This window comes from Solanum verrucosum, unplaced genomic scaffold, assembly GCF_900185275.1.
Source record: "Solanum verrucosum unplaced genomic scaffold, falcon-dt-bn FXZP01000223.1, whole genome shotgun sequence".
Classification (NCBI taxonomy): domain Eukaryota; kingdom Viridiplantae; phylum Streptophyta; class Magnoliopsida; order Solanales; family Solanaceae; genus Solanum; species Solanum verrucosum.
In genome coordinates this window covers 650,915-664,158 of record NW_026020290.1, presented here as the reverse complement: position 1 = coordinate 664,158, position 13,244 = coordinate 650,915, and the positions used below count along the sequence as shown (strand labels likewise).

The window sequence follows — 13,244 nt, the reverse complement described above, 5'->3', positions numbered from 1 at the left end:
ACTTCAAGTGTTTCAATTGTCTGGTCAATTTTATCTTTGAAATAAGAGTTCAATTAAAATTTTGAAATACCAATTTCAATTTTTTTTTATAGAATCATACAAAGCATCTAAAAAATTCCGGGGAGGGCTGTAAATCCATGATTTTAGCTCGAAGTCAATAGAAAAAAAGTGTGAACAAAATTTTTAACCAAAACTGAAAGACTGAAGAATGAAGATGATTTGGGGAACTTTATCTGCTTGTATTCATTAATGATTACATAGCTTTATACAAGTAAATAGGACTATCCTGCAAATGTAAAAGACTACCAAAATAAATACCTAAACTATGTAACAAATTGTAACTAATTTCTGTACAGATCATCTATTCTAGAAGATATTTATTCCTCTATTCGTTGTGTCACTACTGGGCTGAATGCTATTTGAGAGGCCCAATTGCATTAAGCCCCAAGTATCTTTCTGCTGCCCACTTCAGCCCATGTCAAACTTCAGTCTTTCTCCGACAAGATCTAGAAGCATCAAGTCTTGTCCCAATCATTTTACCTCCCTTCTTCTGTGTGTCAATGGTGGAAGAAAAAAAATCTTCTTCTCTCCAACATCCCCCCTCAAGTTGGAGGAGATGGAAATCACACCCAACTTGTCCAAGATGCGTTGATGAGAACCCCCATTGAGAGGCTTGGTGAACAGATCTGCGAGCTGACCGTCTGATGGAACAAATGAAAGGGAAATAAGACCAGAGAGAAATTATTGACGAACAAAATGGCAATCCAAATCCACGTGTTTCATACGCTCATGAAACACTAGATTACGAGCAATGTGAATGGTAGCCTTGCTATCAGATTGAATAGGAACAAGGAGGTCTGGTGGAACAGAGAGATCCTCAAGTAGACGTACCAACCAGGTGAGTTCAATTGTTACACGATGCATTGAGCGATACTCTGCTTCAGCAGAGGAGAGTGAAATAGAAGCTTGTTTCTTGGATTTCCAAGAAATAGGAGCACCTCCCAATGTGATGAAGAAACCATTAACAGATCTCCATGTGTCTTTGCAGGAAGCCCAATCGGCGTCACAAAAGGCAAGCAAGTCGAAAGAAGGATTAGAAGACAAGAGAATACCTTGACCAAGATCAGACTTGAGATAACGCAACACACGTAGGGCAGCGGAAAAATGAGACACAGTAGGTCGCTACATATATTGGCTGAGACAAAGAACCGCAAAGGAGAGATCAGGGCGAGTATGAGTAACATAATTCAACTTCCCTACCAATGTTCTGTAAATAGTAGGATTATCCAACAATGGCCCATCATCATGCTGTAGTTTAGAATAAGGGTCTAGGGGAGAAGACACCACAGATCCTGAAGAATCAAACTCCCCTAAAAGGTCCTGAGTGAATTTACGCTAACATAAAATGAATCCCTGCTTCTCTCTAATGACTTCGATGCCCAAGAAATAGTGAATGTCTCCCAAGTTCTTAACACGGAACTTAGAGTTCAGAAAATAAGTGATAGAAGCAATCTCAGATGTGTCACTCCAGTTAGCAGTATGTCATCCACATACACAACTAAGATTGATATAAGGTCACTAGTAGTCTTAAAAAATAAAGAATAGTCATTGAGGGAACTAGAATAGCCTTTATATGCCAAAACACCAGCAAGTCGTACATACCACTACCCTGAAGCTTGTTTTAAGCCATAAAGGGACTTCTTCAAGAGGCAAACATGATTAGGAGAAGGTGGAGAAAAACCAGTAGGAAATTGCATGTACACTTCCTCTTGTAGTTCTCCATGCAAAAAGGCATTATTTACATCAAGTTGAGACACTCTCCAACCCTTCTTTATGGCAATAGTGAGCAAATATCTGATTGTTGTGATCTTCACCACAGGTGTAAAAGTTTCACTAAAATCAACACCTTCGTTTTGAATGTCCCCCCTGACCACCAATCTAGCTTTTAGCCTTCATCTGAGTTATGCTTGACCTTGTAAACCCATTTACATGGCGAAGGTCTTTTCCCTGGTGGAAATTGCACCACCTCTCAAGTGTCATTTAAGTGAAGAGTTGCAAACTCTGTTTCCATTGCCTCTTGCCAGCCTGAATGTAGGCAGGCTTCAACAAAACTCTTAGGCTCTGTGATCTGCATGATGTTTTGATTTGGCACAGACAAAGCACTAAATATAAACTCATTAGGACTATGAGAATGAACAAAACAAGAGTTAGTGACATCAGTGAGTAAAATTGAGTTGCAAACAAAATCTTTTAGGTAAGAAGGTTGGTGACTCAATCTGATGGTTCTCATAGGAGGTGTAGAATCTGTGGGAGAAGCAGTTGATATAGGAGTGGTGGACACTGTGACCAGAGGATCTAAAGAGGATGTAGGTGACTCAGGTGAAGAAGGTAAAGGATTTAGATGTGAAATCCTAGTGGGAGAAGAGGGCTCTGAATCTGAGACAGGAGTAGTGGAGGAAAAGAAAGGATTATTGGTAGAAAGATCAAGATGGACAGAAAAAGGAAAATGATCCTCATGGAATCTGACATCCCTTGAGACAAAAATTTTCCTATTGGCTAGCTCCATCACCTTGTAACCCCTTTGGCTGGAAGGATATCCTAGAAAAATGCATTCCCTTGCTCTAGATTGAAATTTATCCCTACCATGAGACAAAGTAGAGAAAAAGCAAAGACAACCAAAAACTTTAAGATGTGAATAAAGAGGTGAAATACCAAAGAGAATCTCATAAGGTGTCTTTCCAAGAATAGCTTTAGAGGGTAACCTGTTAATCAAATGAGTAGCATTTAAAATGCATTCACCCCAATACTGAATAGGAAGATTAGCTTGAAAAAAAATTCTCTGGCTACTTCTAAAAGATGTTTGGGTTTCCTTTCCACAACCCCATTTTGTTGAGGTGTGGCAACACAAGATCTCTCATGAAGAATTCCTTGAGAATGTAAAAATTGTGTCTCTTGACTTCCCCTTCCTAATTCTAAGGCATTGTCAAATCTTATTCTTTGCACCTTTAATTCAAATTGTCTTTCTACCATGACTAGAAAATCCTTAGGAACTGGAAAGGCATTACTCTTAGTCTTTAAGAGAAAAGGCCATGTACCCCTGCTAAAATCATCTACAATGGTCAAAAAGTAGTTGTAACCATCATGAGTGGAAGTCTTGAAAGGCCCCCATGTGTCAATATACATCAACTCAAAGATCCTTTTAGATTTAATGCTACTGACAGGAAAAGGTAATCTGTTTTGTCTAGCTTTAGGACAGATATGACAAATGTAAGGAGAAGCAGAAGGAAAGGAAATGAAATCAAGATTTTTCATTGCTGAAAAAGGCAAATGCCCCAGTATTACATGCCATAAAGCTACATCAGGAATAACATTGGCATAAACAGGACCAGAAACAGACCTAAGATTAGAGCTAGAAACAGAAATAGTTACATTACTGGAAATATTTCCTTTTGTAATTGAAACTAAATCACTAGAGACATATTTGGAATTTCTTCCTTTTTGAAAAGAAACAACTTCTTTAAGAGAATCTTATTGCATCCTAGGAGCTTTGAGAAGATAAAGACCATCACCTACTTCACCAAAAACTTGCTCCTTCCTCATTAAATGGTCCTTAAGACACAAGCACTAGGAGTAAATAAAACAGTGCAATTGAGATGATTGCTAACTTATGAACTGATAATAAGTTATATTTGAAATCTGGAACATATAGGACATTGTGAAGAGTGAGATTAGGCAATATTTTTACACTACCTATGTGTGTTACAATGACCTTAAAAGAGTTAGGTAAAGTGAGATGTAAAGGCAGAGATAAAGAAATAAGAGATATAAAGAATTTAGAGTCAAAACACATGTGCTCAGAGGCTCCTGAGTCAATAATCCAAGTCCTGGAATTATAGACTATAAAACATGACCCTGAGTATTTTAGAATTGTACCGGCAACTGCATTTGCATTGATTGTTGTCCCTGAGTAGGTTCCCTGATTGTTTCTCACATCGATCCTTACTTGATTGACTAGATTTGAATATTGTTCTTTGCTCAAAAACTGGTTACAATTTTCTTTGTTAGGGAACTGAGGGTTCCACATGTTCCTTGAATCCTCATGATTCCCACTGAAAGCTTCAGCCTCTTCCCTTGTAACCACTGCATTTCCTTTGACCAAGTTCTGAAAATTCTGTCTTAGTGAACTCAAAATCATCTGGGAACCCAATCAACCTAAAACAGTCATCATACACATGCCCTGTTTTTCCACAGTAGGTACAACTCACATTTGGATTATATTTCACTCTCCTTGGTTTGTTTTTGGGAAATGCTTACCTAAACTTCTGATTTCCAGTATTCCCAACCTTTTGTGTTGCTTGAGTTCCTTTAAATGGTGGGTTTCCAGATCTGTAACTGCCTCTTCCTTGACCAACCAACATGAAAGAAGAAGCATCGATTGTGTTAGCAACATTAACATATGCTTCCTTTTGGTTTTCATCCTGCAAAACAAAGGCATAAGCACTGTTAATAGAAGGCAATGGATTGATCATTAAGATAGTTCCTCTGGCTTGAGTATATGTGTCATTCAATCCCATCAAAAATTGAACAAGTGGTTGATCCTCTAAAGACTTAATGAGTTTTCCTTTTCCTTCACATGTGCACACACAACTACAACAAGACGATAGATCTAGAGAATCCAACTCATCCCACAAACGTTTGAGCTTGGTGAAATATCCTGCAACATCATTGTTTTCTTGTACTAAACTTGATATTTCTTTTTACAGGTGATAGAGCTTAGCGCCATTGGATCTCCCAAACCTTTGCTCTAGGCTATCCAACAACTCCTTTGCTGTTTTGGAGTAGATGACACTGCCTCCAATGTCCTTAGATAGTTCATTCAACAGCCAAGACATCACCATGTCATTACAACAACTCCATTGCTCATAATTTAGAGCAAGTAGATCTGAAGCTTTGCATACCCATTGATAAACCCCAATTTGTTTTTGGCTGAAAGAGAAATCAGAATAGACCGTCTCCATCCTGCGAAATCTTTACCATCGAAAATCGAATTGATCAAATTCATCCCAGGCGAATCTGTGTTATTCAAATGATAAGGATGGGTATTGTCAATGGTTCCACTGTTTCCATCCTCTTTGGATTGTGTTGGGGGAAGATTATCTCCCATGATTGATCAAGAATCTAGAAGATTGAAGATGATTAGATCGAATTACCGCTCTGATACCATGAAAGATTGAAGAATGAAAATGATTTGGGGAATTTTATCTGCCTGTATTAATTAATGATTATATAGCTTTATACAAGTAAATAAGGACTATCATACAAAAATGTAAATACCTAAACTATGTAACAAATTGTAACTAATTTCTGTACAGATCATCTATTCTAGAAGATATTTTATTCCTCTATTCATTGTGTCACTACTGGGCTGAATGCTATTTGAGAGGCCCAATTGCATTAAGCCCCAAGTATCTTTCTGCAGCCCACTTCAGCCCATGCCAAACTTCAATCTTTCTCCAACAAGATCTAGAAGCATCAAGTCTTGTCCCAATCATTTCATCTCCTTTCTTCTGTGTGTCAATGGTGGAAGAAATAGAAATCTTCTTCTCTCCAACAAAAACACACCTACAGACACTCGGATGAGAAGATGAGATAAGAGTTGTTGTGGTTGCTGCGTCTGTGTTTTCATTTCTTAAAAGATGAGAAAGACAGAGCATTCTAGAGTCTTCGAGCCCGTTTGGATTGACTTAAAAAAAGTAGCTTTTAAGTCAAAATAAAAAAGTCAAACTGAAATGACTTTTAAGTCAAAAAATAAAAGTAGGGGGAGAACTACTTTTAGTTTTTGACTTATTTTAAGTTATTTTAAACTTATTTTAAGTCATCTTTTACCTTGCCAAACACTTTCCAACTTATTTAAAGTCATTTTTGACTTATTTTAAATTATTTTTCATATTTGCCAAACACTTCCAGAAGTAAAAAACTGACTTAAAAGTAGGTTAGACCAACTTTTAAGCCAAACCAAACACCCTCTTCATCTCAACTAATGACATAATTACCGGTTTACCCTAAAATGAATCAGAATATCAAAAATGCCATTGGTAGTTCTCTCTTTACCTTTCTATATAATAGAAAAATATAAAAAGTAGGCATTTTTGATAAGCATAATGAATAGAAAAAATATTAAAAATTAAATTAAAGTAATAGTAAAATTGAGTAATGAATAGATATCATAATAACTCACAAAAGAAAAGAATGTGAAGTAACAACAAAATAAGTTAATGATAATAACAATAACTTAAGTGTTGTAAAACAAGAGGAAAATATAAGAATACTAAACAATATAGGAAGATAAGTGGTGATGGAAAATATAAATCTCTTCAAGTGTCAATTTTCTAAGGGTGAAGACTACCTTTTATAGGATGTTTAAACCATCCTTTTACAACATTTGACAATACGTTACTATAATAATAAATGGATACATTACGTTAGGATAGATTAGGAGAAACATCCACACAATTAAGTGGATTTGTAACACTCCTCTTTGGATGTTTATAGATAATGTGCCTCATTAAAACCTTACTAGGAAAAATCCAATGGGAAAAAGCCTAGTGAAGGAAAAAGAGTACACACATCTTGTAATACGCCTTGAGTGTTGCCTCATTAAAAACCTTACCAGGAAAACCCAATGGGACAAAACCTTGGCTAAGGGAAAAAGAGTGCAACGCGTATTTTACTCCCCCTGATGAAAAAATTATTTGATATCTTGGAGACGACGCATTCCAATCTTATATCTTAGCTTCTCAAATGTTGACGTTGGCAATGCCTTAGTGAATAAATCTGCAATATTATCACTCGAACGAATCTGTTGAACATTTATCTCACCATTTTGTTGAAGATCATGTGTGAAAAAGAACTTAGGTGAAATATTCTTTGTTCGGTCTCCTTTGATATATCCTCCCTTTAATTGAGCTATGCAAGCAGCATTATCTCTATACAATATTGTTGGAGTCTTTGTTTGTACAGAAAGACCGCATAATTGCAAAATGTGTTGAGTCATTGATCTCAACCATACACACTCTCGACTGGCTTCATGAATGGCTATTATCTCTGCATGATTTGAAGAAGTAGCAACTATTGTTTTCTTCATCGAACGCCATGATATAGCTGTACCTCCATATGTGAATAAATAGCCTGTCTGAGATCGAGCTTTATGTGGATCAGACAAATAGCCAGCATCTGCATAACCGATCAATTCTGACTTGGATGCATTAGAATACAACAATCCCATATCAATTGTTCCTTGAAGATATCTGAATATATGCTTAACACCTTTCCAATGTCTTCTTGTTGGACATGAGCTAAATCTCGCCAATAAACTTACTGCGAAACAAATATCTGGTCGGGTATTGTTGGCTAGGTACATTAGTGCCCCAATAGCACTAAGATATGGTGTTTCATCACCAAGAATCTCTTCATCCTTTTCTTGAGGTCGGAATGGATCTTTATTTATATCGAGAGATCTCACAACCATCGGGGTACTCAATGGGTGTGATTTATCCATGTAAAATCGCTTCAAAACCTTTTCAGTATATGTTGATTGATGGATAAATATTTCACTTTTCAAATGTTCAATCTGAAGGCCAAGACAAAATTTTGTCTTTCCAAGATCTTTCATTTCAAATTCTTTCTTCAAACACTCAACGGCTTTTGAAAGCTCTGTAGGAGTTCCAATGATGTTCAAGTCATCAACATAAACAGATATTATTACAAATTCAGATTTTGACCTTCGTATAAAAATACAAGGACAAATAGGGTCATTCTTATACCCTTCTTTTAGCAAATATTCGCTAAGACGATTATACCACATTCGCCCTGATTGTTTCAATCCATATAAGGATTTCTGAAGCTTTATTGAACAACTTTCTTTTGAATTTTCATATGCTTCAGGCACTTTGAGTGCTTCAGGGATTTTCATAAAAATATTGTGGTCTAGTGAGCCATATAAATAGGCTGTGACAACGTCCATTAGATGCATTTCAAGCTTTTCATGAACTGTCATATTTATTAGATACCTGAAGGTAATTGCGTCTACCACAGGAGAATATGTCTCCTCATAATCAATGCCAGGTCTTTGCGAAAATCCTTGTGCCACAAGTCGTGCTTTATATCTTACGACTTTACCATTTTCATTGCATTTTCGGACAAAAACCCATTTGTACCCACTGGCTTGACACCTTCAGGTGTTCGGACTATTGGTCCAAAAACTTCACGTTTTTCAAGTGAAGCCAATTCTGTTTGAATTGCTTCCTTCCATTTTGGCCAATCATTTCTCTGTCTACATTCATTGACAGATCTTGGCTCCAAATCCTCATCTTGTTGCATTATTTCAACTGCAACATTATAGGCAAAAATATTATCCACCACAATATTATTTCGATTCCACATTTTTCTCGTCGAGACATAATTGATAGAGATTTCCTCATTCTCATTATTTTCTGGTACATGGACCTCTTCTTTGGTGTCATAATTTATTATGTCTCGGAGCTCTTCATGCGCAATTGCCTCCATATTATGATCATCTTGATCATTTATTCCTTTCCTTTTTCGAGGATTTTTATCCTTGGAACCAACTGGTCTACCACGTTTTAAGCATGGTCCAGACTTATTTGCCTTAACATTTTGTCCTATCGGGACATCAACTCGAACTTGAGCATTAGCAGCTGGGATATATGATTTAGTAACCCGTGGAAGGTTAGTAAATGCATCCGGTAGTTGATTTGCAATATTCTGCAAATAAATTATCTTTTGAACTTCCAGCTCACATTGATTTGTTCGAGGGTCTAAATTAGACAGTGAAAGTGAATTCCAATCTATCTCATTTCCCAACTGCTTTTGTTCTCCCCCTAATGTTGGGTATACTGATTCATCAAAATGACAATCAGCAAACCTTGCCGTAAATAAATCTCTAGTTCTAGGTTCCAAATATTTTATAATAGAACGAGATTCATACCCAACATATATCCCCGACCTTCTTTGGGGACCCATCTTTGTGCGTTGTGGTGGAGCAATTGGAACATATACCGCACAACCAAATATTCTAAGATGGGAAATGTTTGGCTCCTGACCAAAAACCAATTGTAATGGGGAGATATCATGATAACTGGTTGGCCTTATGCGCACAAGTGCCGCTGTATGCAAAATAGCATGCCCCCAAACAGAAACGGGCAACTTTATTCTCATCAACAATGGTCTAGCTATTAATTGAAGACGTTAAATCAATGACTCTGCTAAACCATTTTGAGTATGAACATGTGCAACAGGATGTTCAATTGTTATTCCCGTGGACAAACAATAATCATTAAATGCCTGAGATGTAAATTCACCAGCATTATCAAAACGAATTGTTTTTATTGCATAATCTGGAAATTGTGCTTTTAACCTTATTATTTGAGCCAACAACCTCGCAAAAGCCATATTGCGAGTTGATAATAAGCACACATGAGACCATCTTGTAGATGCATCTATCAAGACCATAAAATATTTAAATGGTCCACATGCAGGATGAATAGGTCCACATATATCACCCTGTATCCGTTCCAGAAATGCAGGGGATTCCATCCCAACCTTAGTCACTGATGGTTTGATAACCAACTTTCCTTGTGAACAAGCAGCACAAGAGAATTCCTTTGATTGAAGAACATTTTGGTTCTTCAAAGTATGCCCATGTGAATTTTCAATTATTTTGCGCATCATATTATAACCGGGATGGCCTAACCGGTCATGCCAAATGATAAAATTATTAGAACCAGTAAACCTTTTGTTTACCACGGCATGTGATTCAATTGTACCAATATTTGTATGGTACAACCCAGAAGAAAGTGCAGACAATTTTTCATGCACAGTTTTCTTCTCTGCATTTATTGTAGTAATATAAAGGTATTCAACCTTTCCTTCATTCGCAGTTTCAACATGATAGCCATTTTGGCGAATAACCTTGAAACTTAACAAGTTTCTTTGAGACTTACTACAATACAATGCATTATCAATTATCAATAATGTTCCTCTAGGTAGTAATAAGGCCGCTCTTCCAGAACCCTCAATCAATTTTGTACTACCGGATATTGTATTAATATATGCCTTTTTCATTACCAAATGAGAGAAATATTTCTTTTCTCTTAGTATCGTATGAGTTGTGGCACTGTCCAAAAGGCACATATCTCCATTACTCATATTGGATCCAACTGAAGACTGGAAAAATTTATTTATCTTCATAAAAATAAAAATACTTAATAAGAAGTACGAAATTTAACAAAACAAATCTTAAGTACATAAACTTTAATGAAGACATTAAAAATACATTAAAAAAAACACTATTCATTTTCCAGTTCAATTATCAATCTTCAGTTGTGATCCCCAAAGAAGTCCTCAGCTTCTAGATGAGTAATATCATCGAACCCATCAAAAGCATCATCTTTCAATGCTAAATTCGCCTCAACATTCTCATCATATTTTTGAGAAGACCCTGCCTGAGCATCATCTGTGAGAGTCAAATGTGACTCTACTCGGGCATTATAAGAGGAGGCACCACCTTTATTCCCTTTCCTTTTAAAGGAATTTTGATACAGCCTGCCAAAATGCTCAGGTGCCCGACATTCATTTTTCCAGTGACCTTTAAGGCCACAACGATAACAGTGATCGCCCTTGCCTTTTGAAGGATTATTTTGAGAACCCATATTGTTCTCCCTTTTGTTATGACCACCACCTCGATGATTATTATATCGTCTTTTGCCTTTGCCACGTCCACGCACATTATCATGGCCCCGATTATTTTGTCTTATTTCAGACTGGTCGTGTGCTTCTACCCTGTGGGCCTCCGGTAATGGAGCACTTCCAGTGGGACGGACTTCATGATTTTTTATTAAAAGGTCATTATGCTGCTCAGCCACCAGAAGGCATGAGATTAATTCAGAGTATTTTTTAAAACCCATTTCACGGTATTGCTGCCGAATATCATATTGGAGGCATGGAAAGTAGTTAGTGTCTTTTCCAACATGTCCTCATCTTTTATAACTTCCCCACATAATTTTAATTGGGAAGTGATTCTGAATACAACAGAGTTATACTCAATTACGGTTTTATAATCTTGAAACCGTAAGTGCATCCACTCATAACGAGCCCTTGGCAATACCGTTGCCTTGAGGTGGTCATACCTCCCTTTCAAACCTATCCACAATTCAAGTGGATCTTTCACTGTTAAGTATTCAACCTTCAGGCTTTCATCAAGATGATGACGAAGGAAAATCATAGCTTTCGCTTTATCCTGACTTGATGCCTTATTTCCTTCGATTATACAATCACCAAGACCCTTAGCGGTAAGGTGAATTTCAGCATCAAGTACCCATGACAAATAGTTCTTTCCAGAAATGTCAAGTGCCACAAATTCAAGCTTTGACAAATTCGACATGATGAAAACTATCATAAAATAATTGAGTTAATATTATGATGTTGGTTTGTTTATTATAAATGACAAATTAATACTTTAAATAATAAAGTATAAGATGAGTATAAAATATATTATATACATGAACATTAATGTTAGAAAAAAAAATGTAAACTCATGAAGCATTGAAACGGTAAGAGTTAAATATATTTTCTACTTGTTTTAAGTATTTATTACTAGTTTCAATTAACGTCAAAGTTTGATAATAATTTCAAGCTGTATTTAATACAACACTATATTCTTTATGACACACAAAATGTATGACAAGAAAATACTTACGAGTATTCTAATTATCATGCTATCATATTGCTTAATATTAAATTTAGAGTTATAAGTTAGTAGCATAAATAACATAACAATATAAACTTGAAACGTATTGATTATTATGCCTAGTAAAGTATCATAATAATATCTAAAGCAAGTTTTGAATGCAGTAATTAAATCGCTAATCAAAGACTTATGTAAGTCCTATTAGATATGTTATAAACATATAAATTAATGTATACCTGACTCGAAAAGAAAATTGATCAACTTTTAGGAAAAAAGATAACTCTGAATTAAGTAGGTCTTAATTTGGTTAGAGACTCGTGCTGATAACGTGTTGTAAAACAAGAGGAAAATATAAGAATACTAAACAATATAGGAAGATAAGTGGTGATGGAAAATATAAATCTCTTCAAGTGTCAATTTTCTAAGGGTGAAGACTACCTTTTATAGGATGTTTAAACCATCCTTTTACAACATTTGACAATACGTTACTATAATAATAAATGGATACATTACGTTAGGATAGATTAGGAGAAACATCCACACAATTAAGTGGATTTGTAACATTAAGATGTTTCTAGAACTATTTAATTTTCGTGTTTTCATTCTTGGTAGATTTTTGTTAGCGTGAAATTACATTTTTACCCTTGATCATTATTCATTTCATATATAGAAAGATGTTTCTAGAATTATTTACTATCTTTCTTAATAGATTTAATCGTTATTTGACAAATATTAAAAGGTAGTTCTATAGCATTCTAATCAACATTAATTAATATTGATCCTGGTAAAAAATTTAGTATAAAAAAAATTAAAAAATAGCCATCAAAGAATATAGCACATCACTGCATTGAATGGTGTTTCTCCTTTCCTAATTAAATACCTTAATTTTGAGTTTTTGATATGAAAAAAATTCTTAATAGGGAGCACTATATCCAAATGGGCCCTATTTCAGAGCACATTAGAATTAATCGAACTCCAATATGAATATCGAATATTAAATAAAAAATATTAAATTAAATTAACCCAAAAATATTTTAAAGTATAATTGATATTAACGATGGGTAGATTCATTTTTTAGTTGTAAAACTCTCAAGTCTAATATTTAATTAATTTATTTATTACTATAAGACACAAATTTATTAGGATTCAGAGTTAATTTGTCTATTAGATTGAATTATATCTTATATAAAAATCATGAATCATTATGTAATATCATCTTGAAATCTATCCTATTCATTTCAATTAATCTGTCATATTTTTTTATAATTTGTTAAAAAATAATGTCCCTTTTCTTTTCTTAGTTTCAACTCCACATAACATATTTAAGATCAGAAGATCAAAAGGCATTTACTATATTTCATATAATTTAAATTTAAAATCACAAGACTCAAAAATCTTCCTTAATTTCTTAAATTTCATGCCAAGTCAATATAGAACAAATACATTGAAACAGAGAGATTAAGATTTTTATTTATCA

At 35.1% G+C, this 13,244-nt stretch overlaps 1 protein-coding gene across 1 annotated transcript; it reads right to left on the bottom strand.

Annotated features, from left to right (window-relative positions):
• Positions 1-10,397: 10,397 nt before the first annotated feature.
• LOC125834467 (uncharacterized) lies at positions 10,398-11,461 on the bottom strand. The gene is made up of 2 exons (XM_049513612.1): positions 11,129-11,461; positions 10,398-10,931 (listed from the first exon to the last, which is right to left on the bottom strand). Exons 1-2 carry the CDS (start codon positions 11,459-11,461, stop codon positions 10,398-10,400), a joined length of 867 nt encoding a protein of 288 aa, XP_049369569.1.
• Positions 11,462-13,244: the final 1,783 nt, after the last annotated feature.